This window comes from Xylocopa sonorina, chromosome 16 (genome assembly GCF_050948175.1).
Source record: "Xylocopa sonorina isolate GNS202 chromosome 16, iyXylSono1_principal, whole genome shotgun sequence".
Classification (NCBI taxonomy): Eukaryota; Metazoa; Arthropoda; class Insecta; order Hymenoptera; family Apidae; genus Xylocopa; species Xylocopa sonorina.
In genome coordinates, this window is record NC_135208.1 from 2,630,519 (window position 1) to 2,655,968 (window position 25,450).

The 25,450-nt window shown below is 30.0% G+C and overlaps 2 protein-coding genes across 3 annotated transcripts in view; one reads left to right on the top strand and one right to left on the bottom strand.

Moving 5' to 3' along the window:
• Positions 1-3,075: 3,075 nt before the first annotated feature.
• Syb (Vesicle-associated membrane protein synaptobrevin) lies at positions 3,076-8,920 on the bottom strand. 2 transcript variants are annotated; one of them, XM_076907458.1, is made up of 3 exons: positions 8,867-8,920; positions 3,568-3,890; positions 3,076-3,468 (listed from the first exon to the last, which is right to left on the bottom strand). In XM_076907458.1, exons 2-3 carry the CDS (start codon positions 3,884-3,886, stop codon positions 3,422-3,424), a joined length of 366 nt encoding a protein of 121 aa, XP_076763573.1. In that variant the 5' UTR covers positions 3,887-3,890; positions 8,867-8,920; the 3' UTR covers positions 3,076-3,421. The 2 variants fall into 2 exon arrangements, with proteins under 2 accessions (XP_076763573.1, XP_076763572.1); XM_076907457.1 differs by lacking the exon at positions 8,867-8,920 and adding an exon at positions 4,272-4,354.
• Positions 8,921-9,623: 703 nt separating this feature from the next.
• The window catches only part of LOC143430945 (neuronal synaptobrevin-like), a 28,096-nt gene continuing 12,269 nt past the window's right edge, over positions 9,624-25,450 (top strand). The window contains exons 1-4 of the mRNA XM_076907424.1: positions 9,624-9,887; positions 20,447-20,661; positions 22,479-22,558; positions 22,698-22,749. Of these exons, the coding sequence (XP_076763539.1) occupies positions 9,886-9,887; positions 20,447-20,661; positions 22,479-22,558; positions 22,698-22,749 (349 nt within the window). The 5' untranslated portion in view covers positions 9,624-9,885. The remainder of the gene's footprint in view (positions 9,888-20,446; positions 20,662-22,478; positions 22,559-22,697; positions 22,750-25,450) is intronic.

Consider the following 25,450-nt stretch of genomic DNA (forward strand, 5'->3'; position numbering starts at 1 on the left):
ATTTTGGTCATCGACACACTTTGAAATGAGCATTTGAAGTTGTATGATAAAATAATAAATTAATGAAATGGCATATATATATATAAATATTGATGCCACGTGACTGAGGCGATCTTTCCTTGCGATTCTTCGATTATTGCGGTTTTATAGAGAAGATTTATGTCGATATTAAGTTCGTTTGTTGGTCGACGCACTTCGAGATGGACATTCGAAGTTGTACAATGAAATGATAAATAAATAAAATGATATATATAGATTTATATAAATGCTGATGCCACGTGATTCAGGGGATCCCTCGATTATTGCGGTTTTACTGAGATTCACGGCGATATTCAGTTTGTTTGTTGGTCGACACACTTTTAGATGGACATTCGATGTTTTCAAAGTTGTATAATGAAATAATAAATAAATAAAATGATATATATAAATGCTGAAGCCACGTGACTGAGGTGATCCTTCGATTATCGCGGTTTTACAGAGATTCACGTCGATATTGCGTTATTTTGTTGGTCGACACACCTCGAGATGTGCATTCCAAGTTATAAGGCTTTTTTCTTTAGTTGTATAATAAAATAGTAAATAAATGAGATGGTATTTGTAGATATAGATAAATATGTAATATATAATAATAGATAAAGTTGTACAGTCAATTTTGGATTGTAAAATGGTTTTTTTCATTGAATTGATTCGAGGGAGTTTGAACTTTAGCACCGTTGAGTGGATAAATGGCCATTTTTTTTTGCACAATGTCTTTGTTTTCTTATGAATTATAAAAATTCTTTAAAGAACTTCACAATTTCAATTTCTTAATCACAATAATTAATTGAAGTTAAAAATGGACCAAAGTCCATCCTTTCGCACAGTGTTTTCTTTTCTTTTGTAAATTACAAGTACTCTGTGAAGAATTGTACAATTTCAATTCTTTTAACGAATTTAATTAGTGAGAGTTAAAAGTCGAGCACTGTTGCCTGGACAAAAGTTCATTCTTTTGTAGCGTTTCCTTTTTTTAAATAAATTCTTCGAAGAACTTTTGAATTTGCATTTTCTAATCGAACTTATTAGGTAAAGTTCAAAATTGAGCACTGCGTTCTTTGAAAAACTTTACAATTTTAATTTCTTAATAAGATTAATTAGTTGAAGTTAAAAATTAAACACTGTTTCTGGATAAAAGTCCATTACTTTGCACAGCGTTCCTTTTTTCTTTTCATGAATTACAAACGTTCCTTGAAGAACTTTAAAATTTGAAAAGAAAAGAATATCATACATTAAGAACTGCTAAAAACAAAAAAATCTGATCATTAAACTCTCTGTCCCATTAAAACCTTCATTTACAATCTCAGGCCTCGACCTTGGCCATCAAACACATTCAAGAAACATAATCTCCTCTTAAAATCCATTCTTCCAAAAAAAAAAAACTCTTCTCCTAAATTACTCTAATCTCACCAAAAATTCTATTCAATTACTTCAAACAATGCAATAAAACCAATTTAAACAAATACTCAGACGTGAATCTCAATAGTTTTTGGTCTCACAAAATTTCAAGAAAATTGACTGAAAAGTTTGACGATTTTTTATAAAATAATTTCTGCATATTCTACGCTACTGGTGTCACGAGATTCAAGTAATTCACTTAATTCAAACAATCTAAATAAATACTCAGACGTGAATCTTAATAAAACACTAATAGAAAATGCTTCTTTTTTGGTCCCACAAAATTTCAAGAAAGTTGACTAAAAAGAATAACAATATTTTATAAAATAATTTCTACACATTCTACGCTACTGGTGTCACGAGATTCAAGTAATTCACTTAATTCAAACAATCTAAATAAATACTCAGACGTGAATCTCAATAAAACACTAATAGAAAATGCTTCTTTTTTGGTCTCACAAAATTTTAAGAAAGTTGACTGAAAAGATTGACGATATTTCATAAAACAATTTCTGCATATTCTACGCTGCTAGTGTCACAAGATTCAATTAATTCAATCAATTTAAACAATAGAATAAAATCAATTTAAATAAATAAATCTCAATGAAACATTTTCTTTTGATATTACAAAATTTCAAGAAAGTTGACTGAAAAGATTAATGATTTTTCATAAAATAATTTCTACATATTCTACGCTACTGTTGTCACGAGATTTAATTAATTAAATTAATTAAAATAATTCAAACAATACAATAAAACGAATTTAAACAAATACTCAGACATGAATCTCAATGAAACCCTTTCTTTTCAAGAAAGTTGACTGAAAAGATTAATAATTTTTCATAAAATAATTTCTACATATTCTACGCTACTCATGTCACGAGATTTAATTAATTAAATTAATTAAAATAATTCAAAAAATACAATAAAACCAATTTAAACAAATACTCAGACGTGAATCTCAATAAAACCCTTTCTTTTCAAGAAAGTTGACTGAAAAGATTAATAATTTTTCATAAAATAATTTCTACATATTCTACGCTACTGTTGTCACGAGATTTAATTAATTAAATTAGTTAAAATAATTCAAACAATACAATAAAACCAATTTAAACAAATACTCAGACGTGAATCTCAATGAAACTCTTTCTTTTCAAGAAAATTGACTGAAAACATTGACGATATTTCATAAAATAATTTCTGCATACTCTACGCTGCTAGTGTCACAAGATTCAATTAATTAAATTAATTAAAATAATTCAAACAATACAATAAAACGAATTTAAACAAATACTCAGATATGAATCTCAATGAAACCCTTTCTTTTCAAGAAAGTTGACTGAAAACATTAACGATATTTCATAAAACAATTTCTGCACATTCTACGCTACTGGTGTCACGAGATTCATGACGATATTCGCAAGAGAACGTGAACGCATGAATATTTATGAGCTCATGAACATTCTATCCACCGCTAATCGCGATCTTCGAGCCAACGAGCGACTCTCGCAATTACAAACAGGATTGGTACATGCAGATCACTTAAATACCCGTCGAGAAAAAGTATAAACGTTATATTTATATATTATATATAATTAATAAAGATACAATAAAGCACTGTAACAAGATAACATCGAAAAAGGTTGTTGTATTGTCCGCTCACAGTTTTATAATAAAAGGCCACCCGTATTAATACTGCGATTAGTCTAATTTGCTTTTTTTTGCTTGTGCGTTCGAATGTATGCCTTTAAGTCTCAAAAATATATATATATATGCGTGCACGCATGCGTACGTTACACTAGAAAGAGATATATGCATATTCGTGTACGCCAAAATCTGTACGATGGATAATTTCTTCTCCCTGCGTGAATTCTTTTTTCTTTTTTCTTTTTTTTTTTCATCGCTACCATTGATACAAAGTTAGTTTCGATTCTGCGCGCCCGTCTGTTTACACCGCTGAAGTTAACTCCCTTTGGTTACAACGCTATCATCACTTAGAGGCGTTCTCAGAGTCTGACGAGCCCGACACGACCGAAGCTATTGAGCAGAAATCAGAAAAGAGAGAAAAACACTTGCGTTTCAACGCAGAACTCAATATCGTTGTACTTGTAGATCGTTATCGAGTATATTACTCACCGATGATGATGATCAGAATGATCACGCAGATAATAACGATAATAATCATCATCTTCAGATTCTTCCACCAGTATTTCCTCTTCAGCTTCCCCGCCTGCTGTTCGAACTGCGTCGCGCCTTGCTGTAGAGCGTCGGCTCGGTTTTCTAGCTCAGACAGCTTCTGATCTCGCTCGAGAACCTTCTCGACGTTCACTTTCATTATCCCGACGACTTCGTCCACGGTCGCCTGCGTCTCCTGCATCTTTTTCGTGGACGACGCTTGCTGAGGGTTCCTGGGACCGCCCATCTCGCCTTCTCTGGAGTTGCCGCCGCCGTCCATTGCTCTGCAATTGAAATAACCAGTTAGAATGGACGTACTTCAAGAAATACAATTTGTAATCAGCTTTTGTGCTCTCGCAATCGAAGCGAAGGCTTTCAATGCTCGTGCGATGTCTGATGTGCTTCGTTACAGTCTACGGCAATTACTGTACACACCCATAACCTTAAACAGCAAGAATGAATATCAGAAAAGGGAATTATTGAGTTCTGAGTATCGTAAAATGAGATTGCAAGGTAAATTGATGGAAAATTGGGATTAAATTCAGGATTCGGTGGAATTGGATGGAAAATATGGGGTTCTATTTACAGTTAGGGAATGGCATGATTTTCTTGAGAAAAATTGCCTGTTTTTGCGGTTGTTTGATTAAAAAATCGTTGGAACTTACTGAGAGTCGGTGGATTCGAGGAAAATTCGGTTCGAGCGAGATTCGTTCAGGAATTGGTGACAGGTACGTCCAGAGCCGCTTTCGATGACGAATACACTTTAGAAAACAGTGCAGAACGTGCAGCGAAGATGGCGATATTCGTAGGTGACGTCATTTAATTAACAACGAACGTTTCGCGAGAGATAAGACGGGCGATTTGGAGGTGAAATTTAAGTGCGATCAGCGAGATATCGTTCGCGTGGCGAGGATTGCCCAGTGGAATTATTTTGGCCGTATTATTCGAGATCGCGCGAAGTTGGGACTTAAAGCGTCCACGTGCTGCCATCTTGGATGTGACGCGCGAGTTTTTTTCGAAGTTTCTATCTCCTTTCAGTTAATCTAAAAGGAATATATGTGCATATTGAAGTGTATATAATTAGTTGAACTAGCTATAATTGTAATTACTATCTACCTAGCTATATACATGATTAATTATACTAGCTATATATATATAATTATACTAGCTATAATGTATATTGAATTATATTTAATTAATTATACTAGCTATAATGTATATTGAATTATATTTAATTAATTACACTAGCTATAATGTATATTGAATTATATTTAATTAATTACACTAGCTATAATGTATATTGAATTATATATAATTAATTAAACTAGCTATAATGTATATATTGAATTATATATAATTAATTATACCAGCTATAATATATATTGAATTATATATAATTAATTACACTAGCTATAACGTATATAGAATTATATATAATTAATTAAACTAGCTATAATGTATATATTGAATTATATATAATTAATTATACCAGCTATAATATATATTCAATTATATATAATTAATTACACTAGCTATAACGTATATAGAATTATATATAATTAATTATACCAGCTATAATGTATATTGAATTATATTTAATTAATTATATTATAGTTATAATGTATATTGAATTATATATAATTAATTATACCAGTTATAATGTATATTGAATTATATTTAATTAATTACACTAGCTATAATGTATATAGAATTATATATAATTAATTATACCAGCTATAATATATTATTGAATTATATATAATTAATTATACTAGTTATAATGTATATAGAATTATATGTAATTAATTATACCAGCTATAAAACGAGTCTATTACTTAAGTAATAAAAATAGAAATTTCTACCGTGCTTATTATTTTCTATCTTAATAATTATGGATTAATTGTACAATTACGCGAAGTTGGGACTTAAAGCGTCCACTTGCTGCCATCTCGGATGAATCGTACAAGCTAGCAGCTTTCCTTTCTCGAAAGCTTTTATTCTTTTTAGTCAATTTTGAAATTATATTTGTATATTGAACTATATATAATTAATTACACTATCTACACATAATTATGCTAGCTATCTGCTAATAAATTGAATCATGAATTATAAAAGCCAGATGTAACATGTGTAATTATAGTATTGTCTTGCGGTTATATAAAATGAGTATCCGTGTTCATTACTTGGTATTTTAATAATTAATTGTACAATTGTATAATTGTGTAATTGTATAATTGCTAATTGTATAATTACGCGAGCTTGGGACTTAAAGCGTCCACGTCCTGCCATCTTGGATGCGTCTTATATGTTTTCTCGAAAGCTTTTATCTCTTTTCATTCAATTCTACGAATATATGTACATATTGAACTATACACAATTAATTATATTAGCTATAATTATAATTACTACCTAGCTACTAGCTATATATACATGATTAAATATACTAGCTATAATTATATAACTATAGCTAGTGTAATTATATAATAACATTACTTCTAACTCTTTTTAGTCTCTTTTTAGTATACGTAATTAATTATACTAGCTACAATTAATTTATTATAATTTTTTTTTTTATTATAATCAATTACATTAGCTATATATAATTATATACTAGCTATCTACTAAATATCATCTATATCTATTTTCAAAGTATCATTAATTATAAAAGAAAGTTGTGACAGACTTAATAGTATCATTAATTATAAAAGAAAGATGTAACAGACTTACAATTTTCATTATTTCCAAGTTATGATACGCGTCTAATTATATAGCTACAGAATTGTTTCGTGGTTATGGAACAAGTATCCGTGTTTATTACTTGCTATTTTAATAATTACGTTAATTGTACAATTACGCGTTAATAAGATTTTATTTTAACACATTATATATTTCCTTAGTTCTATTGTAATTTATAGTATATTTCAATATATAGTTGTATTGTCGTACGTTCATAAGAATATATAAATACATAAATATATAAATATACGAATGTTTCAACAGTTTTATTGCAATTCAGCGCATATTTTATTAATTTTCTTGTATTATCTTCCATATCACACTAGTTTCACTTCAATTACCAGAACATTACCCGCCTTGGAGGTAAGAGAGAGAAAGATATATATGAAAGCTGTAAGAAAGAGTGAGAAAGATGATACCATCTCTACTGTAGAACCCCTGGCGCCATCTCTGCGAAAAGTGCTCAAACTGGTCGCTCAGCGTTATCGACAGCGAAGTGAACTACTGAAGAACTACTGGCGCCATCTCTGTGGAAAGTATTGAAACTAATGCTCGACTAGTTTCAGAGATTCTTCGACAGATGGCGTTAGTAGTTCTTGAAGTTCACTTCACTGTCGATAACGCTGAGCGAGCAGTTTCAGCACTTTTCACGGAGATGGCGCCACGTGTTCTTCAGCAGAGTCATCGTCATCTGTCTCACTCTTTCTTATAGCTTTCCTATATATCTTTCTCTCTCTCTCTTACTTCTAAAGTGGGTAGTGCACTGGAAATTGAAATGGAAGCAGTGAGATATACAAGAAAGTACAAGAAAATACAAGAAAATACAAGAAAATACAAGAAAATACAAGAGAATACAAGAAAATACAGGAAAATACAAGAAAATACAAGAAAATACAAGAAAATACAAGAGAATACAAGAAAATTAATAAAACATGCACTGAATTGCAATGAAACTATTGAAATATATAAGAACTTACAATACAGCTATTGAAATATACTATAAATTACAATAAAACTAAGGAAATAAGTATACTACATATTGTGCAATTTTAATAGGAAAAGAGCTTTTGAGCTTCTATTGTATATCATCATTTTATATATCATTTTTATAACGTTTTAAAGAGTAAAATATATATGTATATTTTTTAAATCTTCATAAAAATGATACATTATATGATGATATACATTTATATTCATATTTATTTATTTATGTTTATATATATTCGATATTATATTATATTATTATATATAACATTTATAGATCGCGTTTTTAAATTGTTACATTACTTAAAACTGAGTATATTTTACATAATAGATATTTTATTTATCAAATAATTAAAAGAACTTTAAAATTTCAAAAACAATACTGTAATATATTTAAAAAAAGAGTGATTTTCACCTCGAATACAATGTTATTAGTATCGATTTTTGTTTCTGCTATTGGAAGACACTGTAATGAATGTTTGTCCATCAAATTCAAACTCTGTTTCATTCAGAATAATTGCAATTTTAAAGAATCCAACATTATTAGTATATCATCTATATTATTCTCCATTTTCTTAAAAAAAAAAAATGAAAATTCCTTTACAAATCTCTTTAAAAATAAGCTACATTAAATTTAAATATTAATTGCCTCACGAAAAGATAGTTTTTTCTACTGAAAACTTAAATTTGGATACTGCGAAACTACAGCACCCTTCATTTTCATATTATATTAACAATAACGAGCTCATTTTTCTTTAATACCTTCTTTAGACTCGTACAATTCATAATTTCAAAGCATAATATCAATAACCATCTCTCAGTTTACAGGAAAAAATAAAAAAAAGCGTTTCTACGGAACTATGCGCTCCACAGTTCCAGCTATGTGGAGTTCAGTCGCTGCGCGCATGCGCGCGACGCTACGAGGAAGACACACCACTGTCGCTCGCGCAGTGTCCACTCAGACGTGCCAAAGGGAGGTTGTTTCTCTTTTCCAGCATCAAAATAAATAAAAACCTCTCTAAAAACCAATTTTATGCTATTTTTTCTTTCTTTTGTACAATCTTCGAACCTTAAACATTCTCTGAGTTAATTAAAGACCCTCATTTATAATTTTAACCACTCAGATTAATTTTAAGTATTAGCTTATTGGTTTAGTTTCTTAATTTAATTATTACTTTATTCGTTTATTAGTTTAATTGTAACCAATCTTATTGTACAACGTTTTTGCTTATTACACGTGCAATTAATAAAACGAAGCTTATTGATTTAGTTTATCAATTTAATTATTCATTTGTTTGTTTATTAGTTTAATTGCAATCAATCTTATTGTACAACGTTTTTGCTTGTTACACGTGCAATAAAAAAATGAAGCTTATTGGTTCAGTTTATTAATTGAATTATTCATTTGTTCGTTTATTAGTTTAATTGTAACCAATCTTAGTGTTTGCTTTTTGGTTAAACGTACAATTAAGAAAATGAAAATTGAACGAACTTCTTCGAATAATTAATACAATTAATAAAAATCTTTAAAAATACTCACCAAAAGATTTATCCATCCTTCGAATTGCTTCTTCAAACTCGACCAACGTCCTCAAAAATCCACGACACCCTCTTCTCGCGACTCGCATCGCAATAACGCCATAAATAAACCATCTTGCGTACACTCATGCGCAAATTCCAGTGCCGTAGCAAAATCACGCAGATCGTCTCAAGAATCCAATAAACTTTCCAAAAACTCACCATCGATCTTCAAAAACCTGCGAAAGAAAAAAATGGATCTAACCTGTTTTCAAATCATGCGATAAGAACTCAATTACAAATTAAACATGAATAATTGTAATGGTATTTAAATAAATGATGTTCGTAGACGTTAGAATTGTTATATATTTGCGAATACAGGCGCAGGGTTCCCAGAGCGAAGTTAAACATCGTCCACCCATCGCCAGGGTGTGTTTGCGCATGAGGGTTGCGTGCAGAATCCGCGTATTGACTGAAACGAACGAGGCGCCTGCGCAGAGCAGCTCTGACTGGTCGCTGGACCGCACGCGCCTGCGCAGAGCAGCTCTGACAGTCGCCTCGACTCGACGCGCACGCGCAGCTCAACTCGCACCGCCGCTACTTCTACGCGCATGCGCAGAGCGGCTCTCGCTGTGGCTCGACCGCGCGCGCGTTCGATACATCGATCTCGCGACCCAATCGCGTCCAATTCGCGCTGCTGCGACTACGTTTCAATTCGCGCGTCCGCCATTCGCTTGAATCGCGACTCACGCGATTTCTGATTTGGTTTTTAGAGTTTTTGGAGAGAGAAGAGAGATTAGAGAGAGAGAGAGAGGACTGTTGGTGGCTGTGGAACGTGCGAGATTCGAACGCGTTCGAGACCAGTCGAGACTACGACGAAGGCGGCGGCGCGAGGGTGCCGCTGGGAATTTTATCAATACCCTGACTGCCTAGTCTGTGACGGGTCGGCCCCGTGAAGAGTACGCGGTCCACTGACGGATTCAAAGGCCACTGGGCTGATTATTCTGAGGAGACTACTCGGCTGTTCGATCGAGCAACGACATGTGAGTTTATTTGAAGATGATCATAACCTAGATTCGAAGGGAATATTGTTGGGAGTCTGGAGAAATTGGATACAATGGAAGACGGAATATTGATGAGCTTCCGTTGCGACGAATGGTTTTACGTTTTAGCTTGACGTTGAGATTCTGGCGAGGTATTTAAGGTTTTTTTTTGATGTGGTTGAATGGTTTTTTATGTGGCTGTAAGAATATTCGTGTTTTGTAGAGTAATCGATGGTTGGGTGGATTGTGGTTCGAGGATTCTTTTGAGGTGTTTTGGAGAGGAATATGGTCGCGAGATATTCGTGGAAGAATATTGAAACTATTGTATTAATTTTGCTGCTGAAGATTTAGCTTTTAAATATTGTAAAGTTGTTACTTTCATTTATTTCATGCTTAAATATTGCGAACTTATTTAACTGTAATTTGTTCAATTTTCGAGTATTGAAAATTTGTTACTTTAATTTGTTCCAATTTTAAATATTGCGAACTTATTACTTTAATTCGTTCCATTTTCAAATATTATAAATTTTGATGTGTTTTATAGAATAATTAATATTTCTTTGATGTGGTTGTAAGAATTTTTTGATGTGTTTTGGAGAGGAATATGATTGCGAGATATTTGTGGAAGAATATTGAAACTATTGTATTAATTTTGCTGCTGAAGATTTAGCTTTTAAATATTGTAAAGTTGTTACTTTCATTTATTTCATGCTTAAATATTGCGAACTTATTTTACTTTAATCTGTTCGATTTTTAAATATTGCGAACTTATTACTTTAATTCGTTCCATTTTCAAATATTATAAATTTTGATGTGTTTTATAGAATAATTAATATTTCTTTGATGTGGTTGTAAGAATTTTTTGATGTGTTTTGGAGAGGAATATGATTGCGAGATATTTGTGGAAGAATATTGAAACTATTGTATTAATTTTCCTGCTGAAGATTTAGCTTTTAAATATTGTAAAGTTGTTACTTTCATTTATTTCATGCTTAAATATTGCGAACTTATTTTACTTTAATCTGTTCGATTTTTAAATATTGCGAACTTATTACTTTAATTCGTTCCATTTTCAAATATTATAAATTTTGATGTGTTTTATAGAATAATTAATATTTCTTTGATGTGGTTGTAAGAATTTTTTGATGTGTTTTGGAGAGGAATATGATTGCGAGATATTTGTGGAAGAATATTGAAACTATTGTATTAATTTTGCTGCTGAAGATTTAGCTTTTAAATATTGTAAAGTTGTTACTTTCATTTATTTCATGCTTAAATATTGCGAACTTATTTTACTTTAATCTGTTCGATTTTTAAATATTGCGAACTTATTACTTTAATTCGTTCCATTTTCAAATATTATAAATTTTGATGTGTTTTATAGAATAATTAATATTTCTTTGATGTGGTTGTAAGAATTTTTTGATGTGTTTTGGAGAGGAATATGATTGCGAGATATTTGTGGAAGAATATTGAAACTATTGTATTAATTTTCCTGCTGAAGATTTAGCTTTTAAATATTGTAAAGTTGTTACTTTCATTTATTTCATGCTTAAATATTGCGAACTTATTTTACTTTAATCTGTTCGATTTTTAAATATTGCGAACTTATTACTTTAATTCGTTCCATTTTTAAATATTGCAAACATATCACTTTAGTTCGTTCCATTTTCTAATATGACAAACTTGTTTTACTTTAACCTGCATTATTTAAAAATCGAGCCAATTAAAGTAAATTAAGTTTGCAATATTCGAATATCGAACAAATCAATGTGATAAGTTTGTAAGATTTGAAAATCGAACAAAGATTTGAAAATTAAAGGAATTGTAGTAACAAGTTTGCAATATTTGAATATCGAACTAATTACTAGTCAGTTTCAATTATCGTTCGATTTTCAAATAATACTGTATAATTCACTTTAATTCACAATATTTAAAAATCGAGCAAGTCAAAGTAAATAGTTTAAGTTTGCATTATTTGAATATCGAACGAATTATTGGTCAATTTGAATTATCGTTCGATTTTCAAATAATATTGTATAATTTACTTTAATTCACAATATTTAAAAATCGAGCAAGTCAAAGTAAATTAAGTTTGCATTATTCGAATATCGAACGAATTATTGGTCAATTTGAATCATCGTTCGATTTTCAAATAATATTGTATAATTTACTTTAATTCACAATATTTAAAAATCGAGCAATTCAAAGTAAATTAAGTTTGCATTATTCGAATATCGAACGAATTATTGGTCAATTTGAATCATCGTTCGATTTTCAAATAATACTGTATAATTCACTTTAATTCACAATATTTAAAAATCGAGCAAGTCAAAGTAAATAGTTTAAGTTTGCATTATTTGAATATCGAACGAATTATTGGTCAATTTGAATTATCGTTCGATTATCAAATAATATTGTATAATTTACTTTAATTCACAATATTTAAAAATCGAGCAAGTCAAAGTAAATTAAGTTTGCATTATTCGAATATCGAACGAATTATTGGTCAATTTGAATTATCGTTCGATTTTCAAATAATATTGTATAATTCACTTTAATTCACAATATTTAAAAATCTAGCAAGTCAAAGTAAATAGTTTAAGTTTGCATTATTTGAATATCGAACGAATTATTGGTCAATTTGAATCATCGTTCGATTTTCAAATAATATTGTATAATTTACTTTAATTCACAATATTTAAAAATCGAGCAAGTCAAAGTAAATTAAGTTTGCATTATTCGAATATCGAACGAATTATTGGTCAATTTGAATCATCGTTCGATTTTCAAATATCGTTTAGAGCTTATAAACATATTTTAGAGTTTAGTTATGGCATGATTAACGTCCCAGTTTCATTAAAGCGATATTTTTGATACGCGATTCTTGCACGACGGTTTAATCAATCGTAGGGACAGGAAGTGCGTGTTGAAAGCAGTGCAACTGGCGAAACTGATAAAACTGGGCCACGACGAGGATCAGTTGTTCTGTTACTTCAATTCTGAGCGTTTATTTTGATCGTTTGTGTTGTCATTTTCCTTGTGAATGCCTTCTGCATCGCTCTGGGTAGATAGTAGTAAATTTTTTAGGAAAATTCTATAGTTTAGAGCGACGACTACTTCCTAAACTGTAGAATTTTCAATTTAAATATATTCTGCTATAAGAAATACTATAGTTTAAGGGAACTACTACTTTCTAAACTATAGAATTTTCTATTTAAGTTTATTGTACTATAAAAAATTCTATAGTTTAAAGGGACTACTTTCTAAATTATAGAATTTACTATTTAAGTTTATTGTACTATAAAAAATTCTATATTTTAAAGGGACTAACTTCTAAATTATAGAATTTACTATTTAAGTTTATTGTACTATAAAAAATTCTATAGTTTAAAGGGACTACTTTCTAAATTATAGAATTTACTATTTAAGTTTATTGTACTATAAAAAATTCTATAGTTTAAAGGGACTACTTCCTAAACTATAGAATTTTCTATTTAAATATATTTTACTGTAAAAAATTCTATAATTTAAAGGGACTACTTCGTAAACTATAGAATTTTCTATTTAAATATATTCTACTATAAAAAATTCTATAGTTTAAAGGGACTACTACTTCCTAAACTATAGAATTGTCTATAGTTAAATAATATAATAAATATAAACTATAGAAAATTCTATAGTTTTGGAAGTTTTATAGTTTAGAAAATTCTATAGTTTAGAGGATTGTGGTTCAACTGATAACGAAGGTGTAATTGTTGGGTTTGTGAGAATGCTAATTCGTCATTAAAATGGAATATTTTTAAATTTGATTGTTTGTTCGAATTGTTCGATTTTCGTTTTTAAATATTGTACATTTATTTTAGTTCGATTTGCTTGATATTCAAGTATTGAGAATTTGTTATTTTAATTCATCTAGATTTTAAATATTGCAGACTTGTTACTTTCACTGGTTCTATTTTCAAATATTGCAAAGTTGTTACTTCAATTCCTTTAACTTCCAAATATTGCAAAGTTGTTACTTGAATTCGTTCCATTTTCAAATATTGTAAAAGCTATTATTTGAATTCGTTCCATTTTCAGATATTTCAAAAGTTATTATTTGAATTCGTTCCATTTTTAAATATTGCAAGCTTGTCACTTTAATTCGTTCTATTTTCAAATATTGCAAGCTTGCATTTTAATTTGTTCCAATTTCAAATATTCTGTTACTTTAATTCGTTCAATTTTCAAATATTGTAAACTTGATGCTTTAAGACATTCCATTTTCAAATATTGTGATACTTTAATTCGTTCCATTTTCAAATATTGTAAAAGATATTATTTGAATTCGTTCCATTTTCAAATATTGCAAAAGTTACTATTTAAATTCGTTCCATTTTCAAATATTGCAAGCTTGCATTTTAATTTGTTCCAATTTCAAATATTTCAAAAGTTACTATTTGAATTTGTTCCATTTTCAAATATGGCAAGCTTATCACTTTAATTCGTTCCATTTTCAAATATTGTAAAAGATATTATTTGACTTCCTTCCATTTTCAAATATTGCAAAAGTTACTATTTGAATTCATTCCATTTTCAAATATTGCAAGAGATATTATTTGAATATGTTCCATTTTCAAATATTGCGAAAGTTACTATTTGAATTCATTCCATTTTCAAATATGGCAAGCTTATCGCATTAACTCTGTAAATCTTCGATTTAATCGAAAGAAGTCGGCATTTGTGGCGAATTTGATGCTTTGCTGCACCTCATTGGGAATTCTGGCGTATGTTGCGGGACAGGCTGTGCGGAGGAATCGATTGACGACAAAGGCGTACGGGAATTACGTCTTAGGAGTTAGAACAGTCGAATTCTTTCGCAGAGACTGCCACTTGGCTTGGTTTTATTTCGTTGAAATGCGATAGCGAGGTTAGAAATGGTCTGATCGCGTGTAGAATGTGTTGGTCGAGGCATGGTAACGCGATATTCGAAGAAATTCGTGTGGAATAGTTGAAATTTTTATATTTTTAAATGTTCTCTTACTTTGATTCGTTCGATTTTTAAATGTTGTAAAAGTTATTAGTTGAATTCGTTTCATTTTCAAATATTGCATGCTTGGCGCTTTAGTTGGTTCCACTTTCAAATATTCTTTTATTTGAACTCATTCGATTTTTAAATATTGCAAGTGTTAACATTTGAAATCGTTCCATTTTTAAATATTGCGTGTTCAGCGCTTTAACTAGTTCCATTTTCAAATATTACAAAAGTTACTGTTTGAATTCGTTCCATTTTCAAATCTTACTTGCTTAACCCTTTAATTCGTATCATTTTTAAATATTGCAAAAGCTATTATTTGAATTCGTTCCATTTTTAAATATTGTAAGCTTATCGCTTTAACTCGTCCAATTTTTAAATATTATAAAAGCTTAAAATGCGTTCCATTTTCAAATATTGCGAAAGTTATTATTTATATTCGTTCCATTTTCAAATATTACATGCTTAACACTTTAATTAGTTCCATTTTCAAATATTGCAATCTTATCGTTTTAATTCATTCAATTTCCAAATATTCAGTTACTTTAATCCCTTCAATTTTCAAATATTGCAAAGTTAATATTCGAATTTGTTCGATTTTCAAATATTGCGAAAGTTATTACTTTCCTTTATCATAATAAAGGACTTGAAATATTTAAAAATGGAACGACCTAAAGTGATATGTTTGCAATATTTGAACATCGAACAAATTAAAGCAGAATAAGTTTGCAATATTTGAAAATGGAACGTATTAAAGCAACAAGTCTGCAATATTTAGAAGTTAAATAAATTAAAGTATCAAGTCTGCAATATTTAAAATCTAAAGGAATTAAAGTAATAAGTTTGCAATATTAAAAGATCTAACAAATGAAAGTAAAATAAATTTACAATATTTGAAAATGAAACGAATTAAAGTAACAACTGCGTAATATTTGAAAGCTAAAGTAATTAAAGTAATAAATTTTCAATACTTGAACATCGAGCAAATTAATGTAAAAGAAGTTTGCAATATTTAAAAATGGAACGAATTCAAGTAACAACTCTTGCAATATTTAAAAATCGAACGAATTCAAGTAACAGAATATTTGAAATTGGAACGAATTCAAATAGTAACTTTTGAAATGGCAACTTCTTTCGATTAAATCGAAGATTTACGACCCTTCAATTCTTAGAACTGCTTGCACATTGATACGCAACACCTTTAAGTTCCAAATTCAAATCAACATTTATTCGTAACAATTTTAAACAGCAAAGAGAGTTAAGAGAGTTAAAGTTTTTGTTTTTTTCCTCTTCTTTTTTAATGAAGAACTGATAAATAGATTTTTGTTGAAGATATGACGATAAATCGTGGAACACAATGGCTTGTACGGTCTGCTCGCAGTTTCTATATTTAGATAATCAATGAAGAGCACATTTGCAGCAATGTTCTGCTGCTCTGGCGATGAAGAGCATAGTAGGCTTCTTTTTTCTTTCTTTTTTCTTTTTTAGTGTATCAAATTTGTATATCCATGCAAGTAGATTATTCTTGTAAAGACAAAGTTTGTTGAACTGCCTTCAAGTGGTCTGTAAAAAATTGTTAAATTAAGATTAGAGGCTGAAGAGATATTCTATGGTTTTATTTGTTTAATACAGCTTTAAACAACTCTCAGAAAAAATTGTAGATCCAAATTTATTTCACAATTTTTTTTTTAAATTCTAGAACTTAAATAGTGGTCCATAAAAAATTGTAAAATTAAGATTGGAGGGTAAAGAAATATTCTATGGTTTTATTTGCTTAATACGACTTGAAACTACTTTTAGAAAATAATTGTAAATCCAAATTTATTTCACAATTTTTTTTTTAAATTCTAGAACTTAAATAATGGTCTATAAAAAATTGTAAAATTAAGATTGGAGGGTAAAGAAATATTCTATGGTTTTATTTGCTTAATACGACTTGAAACAACTTTTAGAAAATAATTATAAGTCCTAATTTATTCCAGGATTTTTTCTAAAAATTTTTGGACTTAAATAGTGGTCTGTAAAAAATTGTAAAATTAAGATTGGAGGGTAAAGAAATATTCTATGGTTTTATTTGCTTAATACGACTTGAAACAACTTTTAGAAAATAATTATAAATCCTAATTTATTCCAGGATTTTTTCTAAAAATTTTTGAACTTAAATAGTGGTCCATAAAAAATTGTAAAATTAAGATTGTGGGCTGAAGAGATATTCTATGGTTTTATTTGTTTAATACAACTTAAAACAATCCTCAGAAAAAAAGAAATTGTAATTACAAATCTAAATTTATTTCAGAATTTAAAAAAAAAATTATAGAACTTAAATAGTGGTCCACAAAAAATTATGAAACCAAGTTTAGAGAGTAAAGAAACATTCTCTGCTCTTATTTGTTTAATACAACTTAAAACAATCCTTAGAAAAAAAATTATAAATCCAAATTTATTTTAGGATTTTTTCTAAAAATTGTAGAACTTAAAAAGTGGTCCACAAAAAATTGTAAAATTAAGATTAGCAAATAAACAAGCATTCTCTGCTTTTATTTGTTACACACAACTTAAAACAACTCTTAGAAAAAAAAAATAATAAATAAAATTACAGCAAAAGATGCAAATTTATTTCAGGATTTTTTGTAAAAATTTTAGAACTTAAAAATATCTGCTCTGCTATGAGAAAAGTTTTGGAAACTGGTTCAAATAAAAGAGGAATTCACAATAGTGAATACTAAATTAATTATATTTCAATTTCCAAATTATTTCTCCAAATTAATTATTCTTAAATCTTCAAATTATTTATCTAAATGAATTATACTTCAATTTCTAAATTATTCCTGTAAATTAATTGTATTTCAATTTCCAAATTATTTCTCTAAATTAATTATACTTCAATTTCCAAACTATTTTCTTTAAATTAATTATATTTTCATTTCTAAATTATTTTCTCTAAATTAATTGTATTTCAGTTTCCAAATTATTTCTCTAAATTAATTGTATTTCAATTTCTATACTATTTTGTTCTAAATTAATTAAATCTCTAAATTCATTAATTAAGAAAGAAAAATTAAAAATTATTTTTCCTCTAGAAAACACATCTTTTTGTCTTAAATATTTAATATTAATTTTTAACTGCCCTTAAAGCATCAAATAACAAATATTATCCACTTAAAAGTGTTGCACATCGATTAATCTCATTTCAGTAACGATACACTTTAAATAATTAATTAATAAATGCCATCACGTGCCATAATAGACCATCATTGACGTCACTTGATCCTCAATAATCCTAAAATTAGCCTACATCGACGCGAATAATTAAAAAAAAATCATTTTCAAGCGATGCCAGCAATTGTTGCTCTCATAAATTATTAAAAACCCTTGTTTTACACAAATAGAACATTTCTAAGGCCTCTGATCATTTATTTTAATACACGTTACGTTATAAAAATATTTAATAAGATTTTAATGCTTGAAAATAAAATTAGAAACGATAAATTGATTATTATTATTATTATTATTATTTTAAATAATAATTTCTTCGCGTTCGACTCAGAAATATTTCAACGATGAAGACCAGCAAACCTGCAACGATCGATAAATTAATAGGATTATATATAAACCGCTTCAGAGCATAAAAGCTCTAAACTATGAACGCTTCTTTCAGCAAAAAAATCTGAGCATCGTTCAAGAAATTTTTCTTCAATTAAAATAAAAATAATAAATTGAGAATAATTCGTATTTTTGTTTTCTACGAAATTAATCTTAAATTCGGCTGAGTTTTCTTTATTTTATAAACAAGTTAATTTTCAAATTATTTACATAAATTAATTGTAAGAAAATTATAACAGAAAAATGTGTATATTTCTTTTTTTTTTTAATATTTACATAGAAGTTTGTTCTCTACAAAATGAATTTTAAATTCAGCTGAGTTTTTTTTATTTTATGACCAAGTTAATTCTCAAATTATTTCTCTGAATTAATTATAAGAAAATTATGAAAGAAATATATGTGTATTTCTTTTTTTTTTAATATTAATACAGAAGTTTGTTCAATAATTAATTTTTTTTTATATATTGTTTGCAAGAAAGTTTGCATTGCTTAGAAATCTCAGAACAAAGTCTTAAAAACAATATTTTAATTTGTTTTTAATAAAGAGAAAATAAATTAAGATCCAAGTTCTAAGTTTTTCTCAGAAAAAATTCGAATCTCGAACTTTAATTTAGGAAAATTCGCAATACTATGTTGTAAATAAGAAATTGTATTTTTTTAATTACTAAGATTGAAGTTTGTAATGTTTTTTAAGGCTGTAAAAAGATATCGAGTACATAGAATAATAATTTGCTGGATATTTTGAATTTTTCATGGATAAAGAAGAATTTATTTTACAGTTTATGGAATAATAAAATTGTCAGTGTTATTTTTACAATTTTAATAATTATTTAAAATTATATATATTTTATATTATATATATAAAATACTGATAATAATAAATAGTTAATTGTGTCTTTATAATTATTATATTTTTTTCAATAGGAAAATTATATTTAGTTGAGGGCTCATAAATTCTACTTTATCCAACTATTAATCACTGTAAGCTTGCATAATTTAACAAATTGCTTACTTAAAATTAGTAAACAGAATGCGTATGGGACTCAAGTCTTTAAAAAATAAATTTGGCGTAATTCTGAGATTATTTTCTGTTATGAAATTAAATGGCTGCGATATTGGGTCCATGGAAGGACCATTTAACTTTGTAATTAGCTGATCAGTGTCTTTCTTAGTTGGTACACTTTTAAGAGCTCAAATCTTCCACTTTATCCAACTAAATATCTATAAGCTTGCATAATTTAATAAATTGTTTACTTAAAACTATATTTAATGCACTGTGTATCGCATTCAAGTCTTTAAAAAACGAATTTAGTGTAATTCTGAGATTATTCTCTGTTATGAACTTAAATGGCTACGATATTTGGTCCAAGCAAGGACCATTCAACTTTGTAACTGGCTTTTCAATGTCCAAACACAATGCGTAACTGCTTCAAGTCTTTAAAAAACAAATTTAGTGAAATTCTGAGATTATTCTCTGTTATGAAATTAAATGGCTCCGATATTGGACCCATGGATGGACCATTCAACTTAGAATTATGAAATTAAATGGCTACGATACTGAGTCCAAGCAAGGACCACTCACCTTTGAATTATGAAATTAAATGGCTACGATACTGGGTCCACGCAAGAACAATTCAACTCTGCAACTGACTGATCAGTGTCCTTCTTCGTTGGTTCAATTTTGACCAGTTCAAAACTATTTAATACAATGCGTATCATATTTAAGTCTTTGAAACACAAATTTAATGTAATTCTGAGATTATTCTCTGTTATGAACTGCAAAATTGGGTCCATGGAAGGACCATTGAACTCTACAACTGGAGAAAAGTGAGCTGATCAGTGTCCTCCTTCGTTGGTCCAATTTTGAGCATATAAAAGAGTGAAAAAGAAATGAACAAAAGAGAAAATTTTCTGAGACTGAATATTGTGTGATTTCCAGGGCCACTGAGGGCGGTCTGGCACCGGATGCTGGTGCAGGTGCTGGTGCAGGCGCAGCTCCTGAAGGCGGTCTAAGGACGCCTCAGCAGATCGCCTCGCAGAAGCGGCTGCAGGCGACGCAGGCGCAGGTCGACGAGGTCGTCGACATCATGAAGACGAACGTCGAGAAGGTGCTCGAGCGTGATCAGAAGCTTTCTGAGCTCGATGATCGAGCAGGTAATATCCTTTAAATCTTCTTTCAATCAATTTCATCATTAATTTCTAGAAAAATCGTGCTTCGTTTAATGTGTAATTGTAAATATAGAAAACAGAGATTTGTACCTCATTAAAATTATTATTAATTTGTTTTTCTCAAAAGTGGACTTATACCATTAAAAAAAAAAAAAGAATTAATAACGTTACAATGAAGTTGACTGTACATTAATTTTTACTACTTCAATTACCATTAAAAAATTCCAATTCCACTAAAAAAAAAAAAAAAAAAAAAATTAACAGCGTTATAAGAAAATTGACTGTACATTAATTTTCACTGCTTCAATTACCAATATCGCAAGACATAGATTTGATGAGAGAGAAAGAAAAAGGTAACAAAAGCTTCATAAAACCACAGACCACGCATTGAAACGATCCACGATTTTTAAACTTTCCCAACAAACTTCTGAAAGCTTCCACGAAGGACCTTGAGTATACTTTTTTTTAATGGCTTCTGCGGGACTATAGAAAAGCTGCGTTGAATAATGAAGAGAGAGAGAGAGAGAGAGAGAGAGAGACATGCGACGATACGTTGGAATAAATTTCTCAAGTTCAAACGCTGCTAGGAAAGCCAGACAGAGGGAACAATGCGTTGTGCAACGGAAGTCCACTGAAAAAGAACGTCTCAGTTGAATAAAAATACACATAATACAATTAAAAGCCCAGAAAACGAAGAAGTTAAGTCAAAAGACTTATTTGAGCCATTTATTTTGAAATTAGCTAAGCTGCTTTCTTTTTAAAGGCGCCAAAAGCCCAGAAAACGAAGAAATTAAGTCAAAAAACTTATTTGAGCCATTTATTTTGAAATTAGCCAAGTCACTTTCCTTTTAAAAATGCCAAAAGCCCAGAAAACAAAGAAATTAAGTCAAAAAACTTATTTGAGCCATTTATTTTGAAATTAGCTAAGTTACTTTCTTTTTAAAGGTGCCAGAAGCCCAGAAAACGAAGAAATTAAGTCAAAAGACTTATTTGAGCCATTTATTTTGAAATTAGCTAAGCTGCTTTCTTTTTAAAGGCGCCAAAAGCCCAGAAAACAAAGAAATTAAGTCAAAAAACTTATTTGAGCCATTTATTTTGAAATTAGCTAAGCTGCTTTCTTTTTAAAGGCGCCAAAAGCCCAGAAAAAGGAAGATTTTAATCAAAAAACTTATTTGAGCCTTTTATTTTAAAATTAGCATCTTTAAAAAGAGAGTAACTTATGTTATTTTCAAAATAAATGGCTCATATGGCGCTGTGCAGTCGTTTTCGAGTATTCCTGCATTTATATCAGTTATTGTGCAGTTATACGTTGGATTATCTTCGATTTTAGTCACTGCAAGTGCCTCAATCGTTACTGCAAGGACTTCTACACGAAATGACCAACTTTTTAATTATTTTTCTTCGTTTTTATGTGGTCAAATATCGTCAAAGGACTTATTTGAGCCTTTTATTTTGAAATTAGCTAAGTCACTTTCTTTTTAAAGGTGCTACTCTTAAAATAAATGGCTCATATGGCGTTGTCCAGTCATTCTCAAGTAGTTCTGCATTTATATCAGTTATTGTGCAGATTCACGTTGAATTATCTTCGATTTTGGTCACTGCAAGTGCCTCAATCGTTACTGTAAGGACTTCTACACGAGATGACCAACTTTTTCATTATTTTTCCTCGTTTTTATGTGGTCCAATATCGTCAGAAGGCTTATTTGAGTCTTTTCAATTACTTATCCTCGTTTTTATGTGGTTCAACATCGTCTAAAAAACGCTGCACACCAAAGATACTAAAATAATTCTGTGTTTTTCAGACGCGCTTCAATATGGAGCATCACAGTTCGAACAGCAGGCAGGAAAATTGAAGAGGAAGTTCTGGTTACAAAATCTGAAAGTAAGGCACTCAACTTTCTGATGTATTAATTATTTATTTTCTTTTTTGTTTTTTTTTTTTGTATGTATTTAATTATTTTCATTTGACACGATTTCTCATTGTCATTTCTCATGGTCGTTTTTCGTTATTTTGCTTTTAGATGATGATCATCATGGGCGTCATTGGACTGATCGTGTTGGCCATCATTGTTGGTGAGTAAACAGACGCATAGATGCACTTATTAAAAGCTAATGACATTGCCATTGTAACTGTCTAAGTGTTCTGTGTCATATGATCGATGTGTCGCCACGATTTCGAACGACTTATTCGGTGTTTACATTTTTTATACAAAAGGAATTCTTATATTAATGATTTAAAGTGCTTCCTCTGTTCGAATATTAGAGTTTCGTTTACTGAGGCGAGGTGTGAGCGTTGTAGAACTGCTGTAATCTCTATTTTTCCTTTATATTGTCGATAATATTCGATAGAATCAGTTTTTATACTTGTAAAGTATTTAATTCTTAAGTACGAGCGATTGTAGGTATAGTAGGTATTCTCTGTACCACGTATCTCTTTAATAAGAACCAAAATGTGAAGTTAAAGTTGAATAGCTGAAATTAATTGGTTTTTCTTCTACAGAATCAATTTTTAGAGACCAAAAGATAAATTAAAAGTTTGATAGGAAGACAGGGTTATTCTAGATTAAGAATTGTAGGTATAGTAGGTATTCTCTGTACCATATACTTCTTTAAAAAGAACCAAAATATGAAATTAGAGTTCAATAGCTAAGTTTATTAGTTTTTCTTCTGCAAAATCAGTGTTTAAAGATCAAAAGATGAATTAAAAGTTTGACAAGAAGACAGGGTTATTCTAGATTAAGAATTGTAGGTATAGTAGGTATTTTCTGTACCACGCAGCTCTTTAAAAAAAACCAAAATGTGAAATTAGAATTCAATAGCTAAGTTTATTAGTTTTTCTTCAAATTAAAAGTTCAATCATCGATCAATGCTGAAAAACCAAAACTTAATTACTTAAATTAATCAGTAGCTTCAGTCAACAAAGATGCATTTCAAACTTCCATGCATTTAACTCATTCTCTCTCAAATTTACAAAAATATAAAAATTGCTTTACTGTTTACATTAAATACTTTTGTAATTTGACTTAATTGCTCTGTGACAGACAATCTGAAAAGACTTTGACTCCAATAAAATTTGTCAGAGAGCAGTTTTTAGCTTCGAACAAAGGAGGTACTGAAAAATGTCATGAAATAGAGTTTTTCAAGCGTTTTTACTAGCCGAATCGGTCGTTCCTGACTTATTGTCTCTGTCGATCAACATTTCCATGCTGAGAGGAGGTCTCCACGATTGAAACCATGTGTTTGCACGACGCAAAGGGACGCGACGGTGTCCCACGAATGAGGTGTTGCTAATTAAGCTTGCACTAATCAGAAGAGTAATTCCTTGAAGGTGTTCCACCCCCTGGAATTTCTCGAATTCGATCTAAACTCTCGTCGACGGGATTCTGTCTCGCTAAAAGTCCGCAGACTTGTTAAATCGTTGCCAAATCAGTCGAAAGACCAAAGAGAGAGACTCTTTTTCTAATTAATTGACTCTCGAGGGAACTGCTCGTAGAAGAAAACGAGCAGCAACCAAAATACATCTCTGCCACTCATCTAACGTGTCAATTCTCTGTGTTTCTCTTTTCGTCTAGCGAACTTCATGTAGACGCGCTGGTTGGTGGATAAAGATTTGTGTGTGAGTGAGTCTGAAGGTAGAAAGCAACAAAACTGCGACATTACGTATTACTGTTGTCTGTTTCTCTCTCTCTATCTGTTTCTCTACTCTTCCATCCCCTTTTCTCTTCATTTTCCCCTTGTCTGTCTCGCGTAGGACGTGTGTACGATGTTTCTGTACCCTTAAAACGATGTTACACATCGTTCTCGTTGTTTATTCCTGTCCTTCGACCCGCCCAATCGACAATTCTTCGTCCATTCTTCAATGTCCACTGCAAGTGTCCACGGTTTCATAAGAATTTCTCTGCCCACGTTGCTCGACGACGATGAAACTGGACTTAAATTGTCTGCTTTAATGCTGTTGCTCTCAAACTGTAAGCTTTTTTGAGATTCAACAGTTTTCAGATTACTTTTTTAAGATTATTTGAAGTTTTTATGGACTTAAATTGCCTGCATCGACGCTGTTGCTCTCAAACTGTAAGCTTTTGCGAGATTCAACAGTTTTAAGATTACTTTTTTAAGATTATTTGAAGTTTTTATGGACTTAAATTGCCTGCATCGACGCTGTTGCTCTCAAACTTTAAGCTTTTGCGAGATTCAACAGTTTTCAGATTACTTTTTTAAGATTATTTGAAGTTTTTATGGACTTAAATTGCCTGCATCGACGCTGTTGCTCTCAAACTGTAAGCTTTTTTGAGATTCAACAGTTTTCAGATTACTTTTTTAAGATTATTTGAAGTTTTTATGGACTTAAATTGCCTGCATCGACGCTGTTGCTCTCAAACTCTAAGCTTTTTTGAGATTCAACAGTTTTAAGATTATTTTTTTAAGTTTTTACCTTAAGATTCTCAAGGTTTTAATTGTTTTAAGGGTGTTTAAGAGCAGCAAGAGAGATTCTTGTGAAACTGAAGCTTAAACATCGATGTTACGTACATATTGTCTGCCTACAATTGGTACTTGTTGGTGTATCTTGTCACTGTATCTGTATTTCACCCACAGTCCTTCGAGCATATTCGTTGCATATTCATGAAACGCTGATTGCAGTTGAATTTATTAAGTTTTGGAACAAGTTTGTTGCGTTTTTACTGAAGATTTTTTGTTAAATGAGCTTCTGAGGCACCCAAGCTCCCAATTTTTTGGTAAATTTCATTGAATGAAGCTGATTGAGGGTCGTTTTACG